The sequence below is a fragment of the Amia ocellicauda genome, chromosome 6 (genome assembly GCF_036373705.1).
Source record: "Amia ocellicauda isolate fAmiCal2 chromosome 6, fAmiCal2.hap1, whole genome shotgun sequence".
NCBI classification, from domain to species: Eukaryota; Metazoa; Chordata; class Actinopteri; order Amiiformes; family Amiidae; genus Amia; species Amia ocellicauda.
Window position 1 is genome coordinate 48242632 of NC_089855.1, and position 20049 is coordinate 48262680.

General features: G+C 49.9%; 2 protein-coding genes across 8 annotated transcripts; both read left to right on the forward strand.

Moving 5' to 3' along the window:
* The first annotated feature begins 695 nt into the window (after window positions 1–695).
* On the forward strand, window positions 696–14953 carry LOC136751635 (target of Myb1 membrane trafficking protein). Of its 7 annotated transcripts, none has more exons than XM_066707400.1 (15): window positions 696–901; window positions 4333–4417; window positions 5657–5735; window positions 6019–6168; window positions 6407–6541; window positions 6644–6787; window positions 7070–7186; window positions 7448–7581; window positions 7702–7883; window positions 8825–8918; window positions 12334–12409; window positions 12906–12974; window positions 13536–13595; window positions 13681–13720; window positions 13835–14953. In XM_066707400.1, exons 1-15 carry the CDS (start codon window positions 850–852, stop codon window positions 13975–13977), a joined length of 1560 nt encoding a protein of 519 aa, XP_066563497.1. In that variant the 5' UTR covers window positions 696–849; the 3' UTR covers window positions 13978–14953. The 7 variants fall into 7 exon arrangements, with proteins under 7 accessions (XP_066563497.1, XP_066563499.1, XP_066563496.1 ...); XM_066707402.1 differs by having other exon boundaries at window positions 12906–12959; XM_066707399.1 differs by having other exon boundaries at window positions 697–901; window positions 13678–13720.
* An 83-nt stretch (window positions 14954–15036) lies between these two features.
* On the forward strand, window positions 15037–18951 carry LOC136751642 (noggin-like). The gene has a single exon (XM_066707416.1). It carries the CDS (start codon window positions 18025–18027, stop codon window positions 18868–18870), a length of 846 nt encoding a protein of 281 aa, XP_066563513.1. The 5' UTR covers window positions 15037–18024; the 3' UTR covers window positions 18871–18951.
* The last annotated feature ends 1098 nt before the right edge of the window (window positions 18952–20049 follow it).

The window sequence follows — 20049 nt, forward strand, 5'->3', positions numbered from 1 at the left end:
ATGTGGGGAAGCAATAAAAAAGGCAAACACAATGCTAGGGTATATTGTCAAAAGTGTAGAATTGAGAACAAGGGCAGTGATGTTCAGACTGTACAATGCACTAGTTAGAGCTCATCTGGATACTGTGGACAGTTCTGGGCTCCACACTTCAAGAAAGATATCGCTGCTCTAGAGGCAGTTCAGAGGAGAGCAACCAGACTTATTCCAGGTCTGAAGGGAATGTCCTACTGAGAGACTGAGGACCTGAACCTTTTCACCCTGGAACAGAGGAGACTACGTGGGGACTTGATCCAAGTCTTCAAAATCATGAAAGGCATCGACCACATCAAACCAGAGGAGCTTTTCCAGATCAGCAGGGACACACGCACCCGGGGACACAAATGGAAATTGGGCTTCAAGGCATTCAAGACAGAAAACAGGAGACACTTCTTCACACAAAGAGGCGTCACAATCTGAACAAACTCCCCAGCGATGTGGCTGAAGAGGCAATTTGGGGACATTCAAAAACAGACTGGAAAGGATCCTTGATCACTTAGTTATTAATGGACACCAAACGAGCGCGATGGGGCGGAAGGGCTCCTCTGGATGGACAGGTTCCTGTGTTGCCCCCACGGGCTGCAATCTGCCCACGACACGCTGTGCACGGCGCGCGCCCCCGACACACGTGACCGCGCGCTCCCGGGAGTGATCTTTATGTGTGGTGTGCGCGCGCCCGTGGTGGAGTCTCGCCGGCAGAGAGAGAGAGAGAGAGAGAGAGAGAGAGAGAGAGAGAGAGAGTGTGTGCGGAAGCAAAGACAGAGAGACACAGAGAGAGAGAGACAGCGGGGGATCGACACAGACTGGACCAGGATGGACTTCCTAATCGGGAACCCGTTCAGCAGCCCGGTGGGGCAGAGGATCGGTAAGAGCGGACTCGCCTGTCGGACCGGCGCCCAGCTTCCCCGACTGCCGTCGTCCGGGTTGACAGACAGACAGACAGAGAGAGACAGAGCGACAGAGAGACTGTGGGTTCTGGGATGTTGGGGGGTATTAGCGATTTAAAGTTCTCGGTGACAGTTTACGGAAGAAATCATTTCTGACTGACGCCTCTCTCCAGCCAATGACAGGCCGAGGGCGGGCCGCGGGGAGCCGGATCCCCGAGCGTGGTTGGAGGAGCGCGCATGAGTGACAGGGCTCTCGGCCAATGGCGCGGCGGAGGCGGGGCTGTGCGTGTAAAAGTTTACTAAGTCGCGACTTCCGCAACTCGCGCTGCTGACCCCATTACACTGCCTGAGCGGTGCAGCCCGGATTAAACTCAAACACATCTGTGTATCAGCGATACAGACATTAAGACACACACGCCGCAAGTCCAGCTGATCTGAACACACACACTCACTCACTAATACACACACACACTCACTCACTAATACACACACACACACACTCACTCACTAATACACACACACACACACACACACTCACTAATACACACACTCACTCACTAATACACACACACTCACTAATACACACACTCACTCACTCACTAATACACACACTCACTCACTCACTAATACACACACACACACACACACACACACACACTAATACACTCACTCACTAATACACACACACACTCACTCACTAATACACACACACACTCACACACACTCACTCACTAATACACACACACACACACACACACACTAATACACACACACACACACTCACTCACTAATACACACACTCACTAATACACACACACACACTCACTAATACACACACTCACTCACTAATACACACACACTCACTAATACACACACTCACTCACTAATACACACACACACACACTCACTCACTAATACACACACACACACACACACACTCACTAATACACACACTCACTCACTAATACACACACACTCACTAATACACACACTCACTCACTCACTAATACACACACTCACTCACTCACTAATACACACACACACACACACACACACACACACTAATACACTCACTCACTAATACACACACACACTCACTCACTAATACACACACACACTCACACACACTCACTCACTAATACACACACACACACACACACACACTAATACACACACACACACACTCACTCACTAATACACACACTCACTAATACACACACACACACTCACTAATACACACACTCACTCACTAATACACACACACTCACTAATACACACACTCACTAATACACACACTCACTCACTAATACACACACTCACTAATACACACACACACACACACACACACACACACACTAATACACTCACTCACTAATACACACACACACTCACTCACTAATACACACACACACTCACACACACTCACTCACTAATACACACACACACACACACACACACACTAATACACACACACACACACTCACTCACTAATACACACACTCACTAATACACACACACACACACTCACTAATACACACACTCACTCACTAATACACACACACACACACACACTCACTAATACACACACACACACTCACTAATACACACACTCACTCACTAATACACACACACTCACTAATACACACACTCACTCACTCACTAATACACACACTCACTCACTCACTAATACACACACACACACACACACACACACACACACTAATACACTCACTCACTAATACACACACACACTCACTCACTAATACACACACACACTCACACACACTCACTCACTAATACACACACACACACACACACACTAATACACACACACACACACTCACTCACTAATACACACACTCACTAATACACACACACACACACTCACTAATACACACACTCACTCACTAATACACACACACTCACTAATACACACACTCACTAATACACACACTCACTCACTAATACACACACTCACTAATACACACACACACACACACACTCACTAATACACACTCACTAATACACACACTGACTAATACACACACACTCACTCACTAATACACACACACACACTCACTCACTAATACACACTCACTAATACACACACACACACTCACTAATACACACACACACACACTCACTCACTAATACACACACACACACTCACTCACTAATACACACACTGACTAATACACACACACTCACTAATACACACACACACTCACTCACTAATACACACACACACTCACTCACTAATACACACAATCACTAATACACACTCACTCACTAATACACACACACTAATACACACACACACACACTCACTCACTAATACACACTCACTCACTAATACACACACACTCACTAATACACGCACACACACACACTCACTCACTAATACACACACACTCACTCACTCACTAATACACACACTCACTCACTAATACACACACACTCACTCACTAATACACACACACACACTCACTAATACACACACACTACTACACACACTACTACACACTCACTAATACACACACTCAGTAATACACACACACACTCACTCACTAATACACACACACTACTACACACTCACTAATACACACACACACTCGGTAATACACACACACACTCACTAATACACACACACACTACTACACACACACAGAGATTGGTGTGTGTGTGATAAAGAAGATCATAAGCGCAGTGTAACTTTTCTACAGTTCCCTGTTCAGTAAATCGTGTGGATTACCTGGGCTGGGACGTAGATGTCAGGCTAATAATGACAACAATAATAATGTGCAACATGGTGTGTGTATTTGAACTTCATAAGTATGTTTTATAGTGTTATCCATCTACGCTGTCAGTTCATACAGTACATTTAGAATTCAGAATTTAATTCAGGATTGAAGGATAACCAGTTTTTAAGTTTAAGTAATAATAGTGATAATAGGCCGTGTTTGTGTGCGTGTGTGTGCTCTTTTTGCACTTTTATTGTTTTATTTGCATTGGCACAGACCTAGCACTGTATACGGCACAAAATACTCAGCATGTCAAGCAGCCTGTACACAAACTGGTTCAGTTTGTCTCTGTCGCGTACTTTTCCCCCCTCTCCCTCTCTATCCCTGTGTGTGTGTGTGTGTGTTTCATGTGACAGTCAGCTGGTTTAAAGCAGGGAAATCTGGTATAATCTGAGAGAGGTTGGGAAGGTGGAGTGTGGAGTGTGTGGGAAAGACAAAGGAGAGAGATGGTGTTGTACAGCGGGTAGAAAGAGGGATGGGGAAAATGATGGGAGGCAAGAGAGATTGAAGACAGAGACAGAGACAGAGAGAACACAGTATAATCCACAGCAATAAACACAGGCGTTACAGACAGGCTGACTAACACACGTGTTGTTCCCGTGACCTAGAACATGCTACGAGCGCCACGCTGCAGTCTGAGGACTGGGGGCTCAACATGGAGATCTGTGACATCATCAATGAGACTGAGGAGGGGTATGATATGACATCATCACAACCATGTCATCACACAGTACAGCACAGGATAGAGCACATACTTTGTTATAGACCAGTGGAGGGCAGCCTGCGGCCCAAAATGAATTGGTACACAACCACCCCCCACTCCCCCCACCCCAAAAAAAACTAACAGAATAAAGTAGTACATTTATGACAACTGCTTATTTTATTTCAGTGTGTAACTTCCTTAATACAATGTTAATATGTATATATTGCATTATATTACTATTTTGTTATTAAAACATAGCATTTGTGGCTTGTAATTGTGGTAAAGAGGTCTTGTGGCCCAGGCAGTTATTTGACACCTGGACATGCGGCCCACTGATTAATTTAAATTGCTCACCACTGTTATAGACACACACAGTGTAACACAGACACAGTGTGTATATATATAAAGTGTGTGTATATACCATTCAAAAGTTTGCTGTCACTTAGAAATGTCCTAGTTTTCCATGAAAACATACATGAAATGAGTTTGAATAGGAAATATAGTAATTGACAAGGTTAGAAATAATGATTTGTAATTTAAATAATAATTGTGGCCTTCAAACTTTGCTTTCGTCAAAGAATCCACAGCAATTACAGCCTTGCAGACCTTTGGCATTCTAGTTGTCAAGTTGTTGAGGTAATCTTCAGTTTCTTGGTAATTTCTCGCATGGAACAATTTCTCAGAACAAGAATAGACTGATGAGTTTCAGAAGAAAGTTCTTTGTTTCTGGCCATTGTGAGCCTGTAATTTAACCCACAATTGCTGATGCTCCAGATACTCAACTAGTCTAAAGAAGGCCAGTTTTATTGCTTCTTTAATCAGCACAACAGTTTTCAGCGGAGCTAACATAATTGCAGAAGGGTTTTCTAATGATTAATTAGCCTTTTAAAATGATAAACGTGGATTAGCAAACACAACGTGCCATTGGAACACAGGACTGGTGGTTGCTGATAATGGGCCTCTGTACGCCTATGTAGATATTCCATTACAAATAATCCGTTTCCAGCTACAATAGTCATTTACAACATTAACAATGTCTACACTGTATTTCTGAGCAATTTGATGTGATTTTAATGGACACAAAATTTGCTTTAATTTAAACAACATGTTTTCCCAAACTTTTGAATGGTAGTGTATATATTATTGTTATTTACATGGTTATTAAATTGTGTGTCTCTGTCTTCATTGCTGCGTGTGCCTCTGTGTGTGTCTCTGTTTGCTGCTGTCAGACCTAAAGACGCTGTCAGAGCTCTGAAGAAGAGGATTGTCGGCAACAAGAACTTTAGAGAAGTGATGCTGGCACTGACTGTGAGTGTCTCTGTACTGTACACACTGTACAGCTCTATAGCCCTGACTGTGAGTGTCTCTGTACTGTACACACTGTACAGCTCTATAGCCCTGACTGTGAGTGTCTCTGTACTGTACACACTGTACAGCTCTATAGCCCTGACTGTGAGTGTCTCTCTACTGTACACACTGTACAGCCCATGGTACATCTATAGCTGTATACTTTAGCTCTCTCTAACCCTATAAATGACAATATACCCTTTCTCTCTGTCTCTGCCTCTCTCTGTTGATGCCCGTCTCCCAGGTGCTGGAGGCCTGTGTGAAGAACTGTGGCCACCGGTTCCATGTGCTGGTGGCGAGCCGGGACTTCGTGGAGGGGGTGTTGGTGAGGACCATCCTGCCACGCAACAACCCCCCCCACGTCATCACCGAGAGAGTGCTGAGCCTCATACAGGTAATCCCCCCCACACAGAAAACACACACACACTCACAGAGACAGAGCTGGGCCTCACTAAGGGAGAGGAAAAGAGAGAAGGAGAGGGTGAATGAGAATGAGAGACAGATGAGATTAATGGACATTAAAATACGCTCATCCTGTCAGTAATGTTCTCTCTGTGTCTGTGTCCACCTCACTCTCCCTCCCCCTTTCTCTCTCTCTCTCCCTCCCTCCCTCTCTCCCTCTCTCTCTGCAGGCCTGGGCAGACGCGTTCCGCAGCGCCCCCTCTCTGACGGGGGTGGTGTCTGTGTACGAGGACCTGAGGAGGAAAGGGCTGGAGTTCCCCATGACTGACCTGGACGCCCTGTCCCCTATACACACTCCACAGAGGGTAACTATACTGCCCTGTCCCCTATGCACACTCCACAGAGGGTAATATACAATATACTGTACTCTGATATAATGTCCCTCTCCCTCTCCCCCTCTCTCTCAGAGTGTTCCTGACTCCGAGTTGTCTCCCAGTCCTGCTCTGGGCTCAGTGGCACCCTCTGCTGTCTCTGGGGGGGATCTCGACCCCACGCTGACACTGCCCCTCCCCCTCCCTGCTGAAGGCCCCCTAACGCCCACCTCTGACCAGGTACACCCCCCCACACACACACATACACCCACACACATACACACTCACTTATACACACACACACACACTGACACACACGCAGACAGACACACACACACACGCAGACAGACACACACACACACACACACACACACACTGACTGACACACACTGACACACACACACACTCACTCACTAATACACACACACAGTGACTCATGCACACACACGCACACTGACACACACACACACACACACACACACTCACAAACACACACACTCACAGTGCTGATTGTTGTTCCAGGTGGCCAAGCTGACGTGTGAGGTGGAGGTGGTGCGCGGCAATGTGACCGTGATGAGCGACATGCTGAGTGCAATGGACCCGGCTCACAGCGAGCCCTCCGACCTGGAGCTACTGCAGGTCAGCCCCCTGCCCATCCCCCCATCTGTCCCCCTGCCTGCCTGTCTGTCCCCCTGCCTGCCTGCCCGTCCCCCTGTCTGTCCTCCTGCCTGCCCGTCCCCCTGTCTGTCCCCCTGCCTGTCTGTCCCCCTGCCTGTCTGTCCCCCTGCCTGCCCGTCCCCCTGCCCATGTTTCTGTCTGTCCTGTGTCTATGTGTGTTAATGTCGTACACAGGACATTAATATTGGACACGTGTGTGTATTGATGTGTTGTGTTGTGTAGGAGCTGAACCGGACGTGCCGAGTGATGCAGTGCCGGGTGGTGGAGCTGATCCCCAGGCTGGGGGCCGAGAGCCTCATAGAGGAGCTGCTGTCCCTCAACGACCAGCTCAACACGGCCTTCACACGCTATGACAGGTTACCTGAACATACTGAATACACGCACCAAACACGGCCTTCACACGCTATAGCAGGTAACCTGAGCACAGGCACACATACTCAACACACGCTGAACACAGCCTGTCTGTCGGTCTGCAGGTTCGAGAGGCTCCGCACTGGGGCGTCTGTCTCCAGCCAGGCCCCTCCCCCCAGCAACAACCTGATTGACCTCAGCCCCGCCCCCACTGCGCTCAGCCAACCAGTGCCCAGCAGCAGGCCCATCCCTGAGCCCGTCAGCCAATCAGCAGTGGGCACCCTTTCCAGCCAGCTGGCCAGCCTCAGTAAGCCCCACTTTGCAAAGTGGATAGGAGAACCAGGTCAAGAGAGGGGTGGGGGGAATGGAAGGGGATTGAGGCAAGGAAGGATGGGTAGAAAGAGAGGAGGGAGGGAGAGAGAAGCCTCCATTTGAGCAGTTGCAGCAGTTGGACAGCAGGAGGCAGCACTGCTCACCCGACAGATTCCTGCCTTTCCCCACACCAACACAGCTCTATACTGAGACCCTCTCTCTTTCTTTCTCTCTCTCTCTCTCTCTCTCTCTCTCTCTAAGGTGGAGGGATGGAGGTAGTAAGAGCGAGATGGAATGGGAAAGAGTAATATAAGGAATATGGGAGAGAGGGAGAGGGGGAGATGGAGAGGTAGAGAGGAATAGATTAAGGAAGAGGAAGAGAGAGGGGGAGAGGGAGAGAATGAAGGAGAAGAAGAGAGGGGGGAGAGGTAGAGAGAGAATAAGGGAGAGGAAGAGAGAAGGGGAGAGGAAGAGATTAAGGGAGAGGAAGAGAGAGGGGGAGAGGGAGAGAATGAAGGAGAAGAAGAGAGGGGGGAGAGGTAAAGAGACAATAAGGGAGAGGAAGAGATTTAGGGAGAGGAAGAGAATAAGGGAGAGGTAGAGAGGAAGAGAATAAAGGAGAGGAAGAGGGAGAGGAAGAGAGAGAGGGGGAGAACGAGGGAGGAGGGGGAAGGGAGAGCATGAGTCTCCAGTCTCTGTACAGCTGAGTTTTCGATCAGTAAGCAGCTCTGAGTGACAGTAACCTGATCCAGGCAGAGACGGGTCACATGGTCTGTGACACTGATCCCCTCCCTCAGGGCCAGGGCAGCGTTACCCTACTGTGGGTGCGTTTCTGTTAACCCCTCTGTCTCTCCACACAGACCGTGCATTACGTCTCTCTGTCAGGGCAGTGTCCGTGTCCAGGTGTGTCTGCTAACGCTCTGTGTGTGTGTGCAGGTACAGGGCCGGCGTCGGGGGGGCAAGCAGGGGACGAGGAGTTCGACATGTTCGCCCAGACGCGGGGCAGCTCCCTCGCTGAGCAGCGCAAGAGGTACCACACGCCTGGAACACGCCGCAACACACCTACAACACGGCACAGACACAGACATCAGGAGCAACACACAGACACAGACATCGGGGTAAAACACACAGACCAACACACACACACAGACAGACGTCGGGGTAAAATGCACACAGACCAACATACACACACACACACACACACACGCACACACATCAGGGTAAAACACAAACACACACACAGGCACACACATCGGGGTAAAACACACACACATTGGGGAAAAACACACACACGCACAGACAGACATCGCGGTTAAACGCACACACACACACACACACACACACACACACGCATACACTGACCTAAAGCCTCTGAGTGCAGTATTAATAGCTGCAGTAATCAGTCAGCTGGCTACAGGATTCCTCACTGGGAGTGAGAGAGAGAGACAGAGAGTGAGTGCCTGTCTATGAGTATCGTTCCCTCTCTCTACCCCTCCAATCACTGTCTATCTCCCTCTCTCTTTCTCCCTCCAGTCACTCTCTCACTCGTCTCTCTCTTTTCCTGACAAGTCGAATTCTCCAAATAACATCTGACTCAGCAGAACACACCCATGTGAACCCAATCCTCCCTCTCTCTCCCTCTCTCAGTCAGTCAGGGTTTAGTCAGTATGAGCTGCCTCTCTCTCTCTCTCTCTCTCTCTCTCTCTCCCTGACAAATGACAGACTAAATAACTAAACTAAATAACAGATGTGCTGCAGGACAGAGAGTCAGGAGGACACATAGACAGAGGGACAGCCAGCCTGGACAGATAGTGGGACAGATGGACATCTCTGAGAGTGTGTAGACATGGTGTGAGACTGTGGGAGTTTGTGTGTGTGTGTGTGTGTGTGTGTGCACACTTGGGACATTTGGAGCGGGAGAAGGAGAGAGAGATCGAGGGAGAGAAGGAGACCGTCTTCATGAAATAACTTGTATGATTAAGTTTTGGCATTTCACGTGACGGAGAGATACAAGCATTACCAAGGATACTACATCAACTACTGGACACAGCAGTGGTGTGTGGACACAGCATTGAACGGGGGACACAGCGGTGACCTGGGGACACAGCATTAACCAGGGGACACAGCGTTGAACGGGGACACAGCGGTAACCTGGGGACACAGCAGTTACACTGGATTTAATTGATTAGTTGATTGATCGTGAGACCGATGGACTGAAGGACTGATTGGTTGGGGGATTTGTGTTAATTGATCTAGCCGTGTGCTGTCCTCCCAGCAGAGAAGATTATCCTGCCCACCCCAGGGCTAATTGATTACTGTGCTGAGATAATTGGTTAATTGATTGACAGATTGAATAGCATGTCTTATCCCAGCAATGCCCAGTTCTCCTTAAGCTACTAATTGCTTAATTGACTGTCCTATCAGCTTTTCACCTACTCTTCTCCAACCATGCCTAACTGATGATTACTTTCCTGAGTGCCCCCTCCAGCTGAAGCCCCAGCCATCTGTTGTGCTTTGAAGCAATGGACTCCCCCTCTCAGGATCGAGACCCGGGGGGCAATGGCGGTGGTGGGGGCAATGGTGGAGGAGGCGGCGGAGGAGGAGGCGGTGGAAGAGGCGGTGGCGGGGGCCGGGGCAGAGACCGGGACGGTGGCTGGGCGGGCTGGTCTCCCTTCCTGCCCCCCCCGGGCTCGTCGCGTCGGCCCACCCACGTGCGGGACCGGGGTGGCTGGGCATACGGGGTGGGCGTGGCCTGGGGGGCGGTCCGGCCCTTCCTGCCCTTCCTGCTGATCAGCTGCCTGGTGGTGGCCCTGGTGGTGCTGCTCTACCGCATCGTGCACAGCGGGCCCCTCAGTGACCCCCTATTCTTCCACAAGTTCGACCAGCGCTGGCCCCGCCCCGCCCCTGCCCCGGTGCCCCCCACGCCCACCGCCCACACTCTCAGCCCTTCCCTGGACAGCCCAGCACAGCCCACACTGGACATACAGCTGGACACACAGCCCACACTGGACATACAGCTGGACACAAACTACACCCTGGACACATAGCTGGACACACAGCCCACACTGGACACACAGCTGGACACATAGCTGAACACACAGCCCACACTGGACACACAGCTGGACACATAGCTGAACACACAGCCCACACTGGACACACAGCTGGACACACAGCCCACACTGGACACACAGCTGGACACATAGCTGAACACACAGCCCACACTGGACACACACCCCACCCTGGACACACAGCCCACACTGGACACACAGCCCACACTGGACACACAGCTGGACACATAGCTGAACACACAGCCCACACTGGACACACAGCTGGACACATAGCTGAACACACAGCCCACACTGGACACACAGCTGGACACATAGCTGAACACACAGCCCACACTGGACACACAGCTGGACACACAGCCCACACTGGATACACAGCCCACCCTGGACACACAGCTGGACACACAGCCCACACTGGACACACAGCTGGACACACAGTCGGGCCCAGCAAAAGCTCCACCCCAGGCTGGGCTGGATCAGGACCAGGCTCGGACCTCTGCAGTGTGGAGAAATGGGTCCCCACCCAGAACCACCAGGTCTTAGTGAACTCTCCTTGTTAAGCCCAGCACATGGTCAAACAGTCTGTCGCTTGGGGACTTGGAACCCGGGAGGAATGACAGGACCTGAACCAGCACTTGGACCCAGGCCCTGACCCAGAGCAGTGTCAGAACCCAACAGATACCGTCTTAATGAGCTGCTGCTCTCCCCCTGGGGCCCGACCCAATGACTGTACCAGAGGATTCACAACACGTTTCACGCCTGTCAACTCCAGCCTCCTCAGCAGAACCCCTGTGTCAGAGCCCAGTAGCCACTAAAGCCAACCAGAATCGGAACCAGAGCAACGGTCAACTAGACTGCGTCTCTGGCACTGGGCATCGGTGCGGTTCTGTCAGACCCCGCCTCAACGCTGGCAAACTTCTGGGTGTGAACTCTTGAGTGCATGTGGGTCTAAGAGAACCAGTACCAGTCCAGAACTGAGCAAGGAGACCCGAGTGGTTTCTGACGGAACCGGTCCTGACTGGGGCTTGGGGAGGGGGTGGGGTCCAGTGCAGGAGGGGACTGGAAACACTGGGCCATACTGAGGAGCAATAACAGTGATGATAATAATCATTTAATAAAGGCTGATGTTTTCTGACCTTCAGATCTTGGAATTTCTTCCTCTGACTGGTGACTCACTGTCTGTCTCTCTCTCTCTCTCCCCCTCTCTCTCTCTCTTTCCCTTTTTCGTCTCTACCCCGCTCTTGCTAGTGTATATATTACAGTGTAATTTCCAAGCCTATATTTATATGGTGTCAGTGTCTATATCACAGTATATCGGTATGCTGTGTCAGGGTGTTTGTGTGTTGCGATGTGTGTCAGTGTGTGTTTCCGTGTGTCCAGTGTGCGGTACGAGGACCCGAGGGCCGTGGAGGGGCTGGCAGGGGCTCTGGACACCCGGCTACAGAACACTGGAGCGGTGAGTCACACTGGGAGCACTGGGAGCTCTGCAACACACACTTTCACTCCCTCACACACTCATAAACACACAGACTCACCCTCTCACACCGACTCATTCCCTCAGTGTGTGTGGAATGTGCCGCTGTGTTCTGACAGGGCTATAAAGTTCCACTCTGACACCCACAGAGACGCCTGTGAGAGCGCTGCCCTCTGGGGGCCAGAAGAGGGATCACACTGTCTGTCTGAACTGTGTCAGTGTAGTGTGGATCTGTCTGTCTGAACTGTGTCAGTGTAGTGTGGATCTGTCTGTCTGTCTGTCTGAACTGTGTCAGTGTAGTGTGGATCTGTCTGTCTGTCTGTCTGTCTGAACTGTCAGTGTAGTGTGGATCTGTCTGTCTGTCTGTCTGAACTGTGTCAGTGTAGTGTGGATCTGTCTGTCTGTCTGAACTGTGTCAGTGTAGTGTGGATCTGTCTGTCTGTCTGTCAGTAAGTAAACTGTGTCTGTCTGTCTGAAGGAGCCCAACCCAGAGCCCGCCCCCCTCAGCAGCTCCCCTCACTCTGATTGGATGGTGAGACAGGGCATGGTGGGTGCAAGTGGTCAGACTGGGGCCGGTCTGGGGTCAGCTCTCTAACTGGGAATACTGGTGTGTGTGTGTGTGTGAGGGATCTATGGATTATAGGGGACTGGACTCGACTGTGTAATGTACTCTATAGCACTGTGCTGTACAACAGTCTACTGCACTGTGTTATACTGTGGTCAGACTGGGATTATTGTGGGCTGTCATCTGTCCCTGATTTATAATGTGGAGGGAGAGGACAATCAGGAACAGTGGGTCTCTCTCTTTCTCTCGGCTGGGAGGGGTGCGTTCTCTGGGCCCTGTGCTGTGGGTCACAGTGTCCCTGCAGTGAGTGACGATGGGCATCACACTGACCCACAGTCACTCGTGACACACTGAGGGGTGGCCTGCAGCCGGGCCCTGAGACGGGGAGTGGTGTCTGCACAGACAGGAACCTGCGGCTTCACTGACGGCATCTCCCTCTATCCTCTCTCTCTCCCCCTCTCTCCTCTCTCCTCTCTCTCCTTCTCTCTCTTCTTCTCTCACTCCTCTCTTCTGTCCTCTCCTGTCTCTCCTCTCTCCTTTCAGATTCCAGTCACGCAGACCTGTGTGATGGATGATATTGAGCAATGGCTGTCGGTGGACATGGTAAGGCACTATAAACGGTCTTCTGTACACTATTGATTATTGTCGATGGATTATTGATTGATTGGTGTTTTCCGCTGGTCAGCAGGAAGATGACACTGCAGACGCAGAGGGAGTGACCAGTGAAGGTCAGTGTGGACAGGAGGATGATGATGATTATTATTACTATTGTGTGCTTGTGAATGCAGCAATACTTTACAACTGATGTCATTCTTGTCTCTCTGTCTGTCTGTCTGTGTCAGAGTTTGACCGTTTCCTGGAGGAGAGAGCTAAGGCTGCCGAGCGCCTCCCCCCACTGGCCCCGCCCTCAGACACACCCCGCCCCGCCCCGGAGACCGCTGCCCGGCAGCAGGAGAACACCCACGATCAGCTGTTCGCACTGTAGACTGTCTGACACACTACACACACACACACACACAATTACACTGACAAACTACACACACACTGTTATACACTAATACACACACTGACTCACACAGACAAACAGGTGTGCACACAGAAACACACTTTCACACACACACACTCTCAAACTCAGACACACATACACACATATTCCTGGGTCCAGTGGTATTAACTGTATGAAATGTGATTGGAGGAGGGGAAGGAGGGAGAGAGGGAGGATAAAAGAAACCATGAGAGAGAGAGAGACAGGGAGGGATCTGAATCTTATATTATTTTTTTCTTTGTAATCTGTGGGACCAGCAAGTAGTGCAGGACTTGCACAATAACAGTAACTAAATACTAATAAATAATAATATTGAGAATAATACTGAGAACGATTCTGTGTCCGTCGTGTGTCTGTCTGTTGTGTGTCTGTCTGTCGTGTGTCTATCATGTGTCTGTGTGTGTTTGCTTGTGCGGGTGGGGGTGTGTTGTGTGTGTGTGTATTATTCTCTCATGGCTCGGTGACGGACCTCTGCACTCTGTTACTAATAACATAATAAACTAACTCCTGACCAACACCAACACTCTACTCTCATCTTTTTCTCTGACTTTTTAAAGGGGGGGAGAGAGGAAGAGAGGGATAGGAGAGAGACGGACAGCAAGACGACTGACTGACAGACACACTTCACCTTCACTCAGAAATAGAGAGAGACAGAGGAGCAGACGAAGTGAGAGTGTGATTGAGACGCAGGCACACTGAGACACACACACACGCACACGCATATAGACACACGCACGCACTCTCTCGCACACGCATACACACACACAAACGCATACATACACACACATGCGCACACACACACACGCATACAGACACACATGTACACAGACAATCTGTGGTATTGATGAAGGATGCTGCGGCTGTATGAAGACACTGTTGTGATAAGAATTAATAATAAACAAAACATTCAAATCAACGTCCTGTGCCAGAGGTGGCTGTGTGGGGCCTGAGGGGGTCAGCGGGTGCTGCACTGTACACTGACTCTATGGGGGGCGGTGCTGGAGCCAGAGCGCAGCTGGACTCGGGCTCATCGGAGCGGCGGGGTCTGGAGTCGGAGCAGAGGTCATGGTGCTGCTCCACTCTCTCCCCTCCATAAAACTCTCCCAGATATTAAGTCCAGTTCTCCTGATTTAACAAAATATGTGACTTCATAGAAATGTGTGTGTTGGGGGTTATCAGTTCTCAAGAAAGCTTCAATTGAATTGAGGGTGGTTGATACACACACTACTCTAGTGTACACTGATACCACAGAGAGAGAGAGAAGTGGGTGAAAGGTTCCCGAGGGGGAGAGAGAGAGAGCCGGCAGTGTGAGACAGGCAGGGCAGGATGTGCGGACGCTATCACTCGCTGACACCCAAACAACACAGAGTGCAGGACAGCTCGACCTCACTGACTACACACACACACACTACTATACACACACTGACTACACACAGAGAGAGGTTAACACACACTGCTGTACACACTGACAACACACAGAGAGAGTAAGACACACTGACTACACACACACACTACTGTACACTCACTGACTACACACAGAGAGAGGGTAACACAAACACTGCTGTACATACTGACTACACACAGAGAGAGTAACACACATACTGACTACACACAGAGATGGTAACACACACTGACTATACGCAGAGAGACGGTAACACACTACAGTACACACTGACTACACACAGAGAGACAGTAACACACACTGACTACACACAGAGAGACGGTAGCACACACACACTGACTACACACAGAGAGACAGTAACACACACTGACTACACACAGAGAGACGGTAACACACACTACTGTACACACTGACTACACACAGAGAGAGTAACACATACTGACTACACACAGATGGTAACACACTGACTATACGCAGAGAGACGGTAACAAACTACAGTACACACTGACTACACACAGAGAGACAGTAACACACACTGACTACACACAGAGAGACGGTAGCACACACACACTGACTACACACAGAGAGACAGTAGCACACACACACTGACTACACAGAGAGACGGTAACACTACACACACTGACTACACACAGAGAGACGGTAACACGCACACTACTGTACACACTGACTACACACAGAGAGACGGTAACACACACTACTGTACACACACTGATTACACACACAGAGATGGTAACACACACTGCTGTACACACACTGACTACACGCAGAGAGACGGTAACACACACTACAGTACACACTGACTACACACAGAGAGACGGTAACACACACACAGAGAGACGGTAGCACACACTGACTACACACAAAGAGACGGTAACACACACTACAGTACACACTGACTACACACAGAGAGACGGTAACACACACACACAGAGATGGTAGCACACACACACTGACTACACACAGAGAGACGGTAACACACACTGACTACACACAAAGAGACGGTAACACACACTACTTTACACACACTGACTACACACAGAGAGACAGTAGCACACACACACTACTGTACACACACTGACTACACACAGAGAGACGGTAACACACACTACTGTATACACTACTGTACACACTGACTACACACAAAGAGACGGTAACACACACTACTTTACACACACTGACTACACACAGAGAGACAGTAGCACACACACACTACTGTACACACACTGACTACACACAGAGAGACGGTAACACACACTACTGTATACACTACTGTACACACTGACTACACACAAAGAGACGGTAACACACACTACTTTACACACACTGACTACACACAGAGAGACAGTAGCACACACACACTACTGTACACACACTGACTACACACAGAGAGACGGTAACACACACTACTGTATACACTACTGTACACACTGACTACACACAAAGAGATGGTAACACACACTACTTTACACACACTGACTACACACAGAGAGACAGTAGCACACACACACTACTGTACACACACTGACTACACACAGAGAGACGGTAACACACACACTACTTTACACACACTGACTACACACAGAGAGACGGTAACACACACTACTCTATACACTACTGTACACACTGACTACACACAGAGAGATGGTAACACACACACAAGTGTACACACACTGACTACACACAGAGAGATGGTAACACACACACAAGTGTACACACACTGACTACACGCAGAGAGACGGTAACACACACACTGCTTTACACACACTGACTACACGCAGAGAGACAGTAACACACACACACTGCTGTACAACACAGTTGCAGCTGCTGTCGCTGTGCGCTGTGGTGCTCTGTCAGTCTGCAGGCCTGTTTACCCGCCAGGCTCTGTTGTTGAAAGTCAAGGATGTCTGGAGATACAGAGAGAACACAGAGCCTCCCTGACAGAGGGAGGGCAAGAAAGGGAGGGAGAGACAGAGAGAGAGAGAAGAGCAGATGGATTTTTACCAGTCAGTCAGTGCATGGCTTGAACGCTGACAGAGAGAGAGACAGAGGAGAGAGGGAGAAAGACGGAGAAGGGGAGAAGCTCTCACAGCGAGGACAGGAGAGAGAAGGATAGAAACGAGAGAACAGGAGTAGAGAAAGACGAGAGAGAGCGAAGACCAACAGCAACTGCACACTTGGAGCAAGAGAGAGAGGGACGACCAACAGCAACTGCACACAACGAGACAGAGAGAGAGGGACAACCAACAGCAACTGCCCACAACGAGACAGAGAGAGAGGAAGAAAAGAAGGAGAGACAGGAGAAGTGGTGAGGACAGACAGAACAGGACAAAGAGTGGAGACTTGTGCCTCAGGATCCAGAGAGGGAAAAAATCTCATTGAACTAGACTGTGACTGACCACAGCGGCTCCCAGACACAACAACACAACACCACACCACACAACACACAGACTGTGACTGACCGCACCGAATTCCAGACTCAACACAACACAGACACAACAAACAACAAGCAAAATACATCACAGTATTAATAACACTATATAGAGACACAGCACAGGAGAGAGGCCATGCGGTTCTGCCTGAGGCTCCCCCTGTTCTGCACCCTCTTCCTCTCCCTGGCCAGCCTGCCCTCCCCCTCCCCCCCCCAGCAGGCCTCTCAAGGGCCTCAGCCTCGCCCAGGAGCCCCGCCTGACTGGGACCTCTCCTTCCTGCGCTCGCGGCCGGCCTCCTCCTTATCCGCCTACTCTCTGTCCCTGGACCCCCGGGACTACCAGTACGTGCCCAAGCCCAAGCACGTGCGCCCCAGCCGGCTGCTGCGGGTCCTGGGCAGTTCCTACGACCCCTTCTGGATGTCCATCGAGAAGCCTGCACAGACGGAGAGGGCCGGGGAGGCGACCGCGGCACCCAGCGAACAGCACCCTGACGACCACGGCCCTGGCAACAACGACGACCAGAACCACTTCAACTACAGCGTGTCCCCGGAGCTGCGGGAGGGCACGGCCCGCTACCAGCGCAAACTGGAGCAGGAGGCCCGGGACCTGGACCTGGACCTGCGCCGGCTGCCCGGCGGGGCGGCCCAGGCCGAGCTGTTCCGGGCCTGGCTGGTGGCGCAGGCGAGCTGCCAGCTGACCCACCGCTGGCTGGACCTGGGCCCCGTGTTCTGGCCCCGCTGGGTGCGCCACACGGACTGCCAGGACCCAGCCGTGGTGCCCAGCTGCTCCTTCCCCGCGGGCATGGCCTGCCGCCGCGCCCAGGTCACCCAGATCAAGATCCTGGCCTGGCACTGCTGGGGGGCCACGGCGACCGGCGGGGAGGTGGGGGGGCGGTGCCAGTGGAGGCAGGTGCCCTACCCCGTGGTCACGGCCTGCAAGTGCTCCTGTCTGCCTGTGGACGCCTACAGGGGCCCCGTGTGATGGGGCTCGTCCTGCCGCCTCCCCCGCCCAACAGTGATCAGCAGTCCAGCAGCCAGAGTGTCTCTCAATCAATCAGGCAGCTTTGGCTTTCAATTTATCTTTTAATTTATTTTTAACCAATCAATCAATAATATCTTCCTCCAGTGCAACTGTGTTGCAGGCCGTGCCGTGCCGTGCCAGCCTCTGCGCTGTACTCTGCTGATCCCTACAGCAGAGACTCTGTTCGTGTGTGATTGTGTATTAATACAACACTGCCTGCTCAATCAATGTACACATTAATAAACACATTAATCCATTCGAACACCTACATCTGTGTCTTTATTTAAGATGTGTGACACTGACATGAATTACACTAATGGAGCACTAATACTACTGTTGTGATGATGTCTAGTTACTGTAGTGTCTGTACTGTATACTGTAGTGTAGTACTGTAGTGTCTGTACTGTATACTGTAGTGTACTACTGTAGTGTTGTATAATACAGTGTGATATACTGTAGTGTAGTACTGTAGTGTCTGTACTGTATACTGTAGTGTAGTACTGTAGTGTTGTATAATACAGTGTGATATACTGTAGTGTAGTACTGTAGTGTCTGTACTGTATACTGTAGTGTAGTACTGTAGTGTTGTATAATACAGTGTGATATACTGTAGTGTAGTACTGTAGTGTCTGTACTGTATACTGTAGTGTAGTACTGTAGTGTCTGTACTGTATACTGTAGTGTAGTACTGTAGTGTTGTATAATACAGTGTGATATACTGTAGTGTAGTACTGTAGTGTCTGTACTGTATACTGTAGTGTAGTACTGTAGTGTTGTATAATACAGTGTGATATACTGTAGTGTAGTACTGTAGTGTCTGTACTGTATACTGTAGTGTAGTACTGTAGTGTCTGTACTGTATACTGTAGTGTACTACTGTAGTGTTGTATAATACAGTGTGATATACTGTAGTGTAGTACTGTAGTGTCTGTACTGTATACTGTAGTGTAGTACTGTAGTGTCTGTACTGTATACTGTAGTGTACTACTGTAGTGTTGTATAATACAGTGTGATATACTGTAGTGTAGTACTGTAGTGTCTGTACTGTATACTGTAGTGTAGTACTGTAGTGTTGTATAATACAGTATGATATACTGTAGTGTAGTACTGTAGTGTCTGTACTGTATACTGTAGTGTAGT

Excerpts from the sequence above, each read along its gene's own strand:
- LOC136751635 (XM_066707399.1), top strand. The coding sequence starts at position 850 with ATGGACTTCCTAATCGGGAACCCGTTCAGCAGCCCGGTGGGGCAGAGG. Across the intron at positions 6,788-7,069 it reads TAACGCCCACCTCTGACCAG|GTGGCCAAGCTGACGTGTGA; the intron begins GTACACCCCCCC and ends TTGTTGTTCCAG. Across the intron at positions 12,975-13,535 it reads GGATGGTGAGACAGGGCATG|ATTCCAGTCACGCAGACCTG; the intron begins GTGGGTGCAAGT and ends CTCTCCTTTCAG.
- LOC136751642 (XM_066707416.1), top strand. The coding sequence starts at position 18,025 with ATGCGGTTCTGCCTGAGGCTCCCCCTGTTCTGCACCCTCTTCCTCTCC.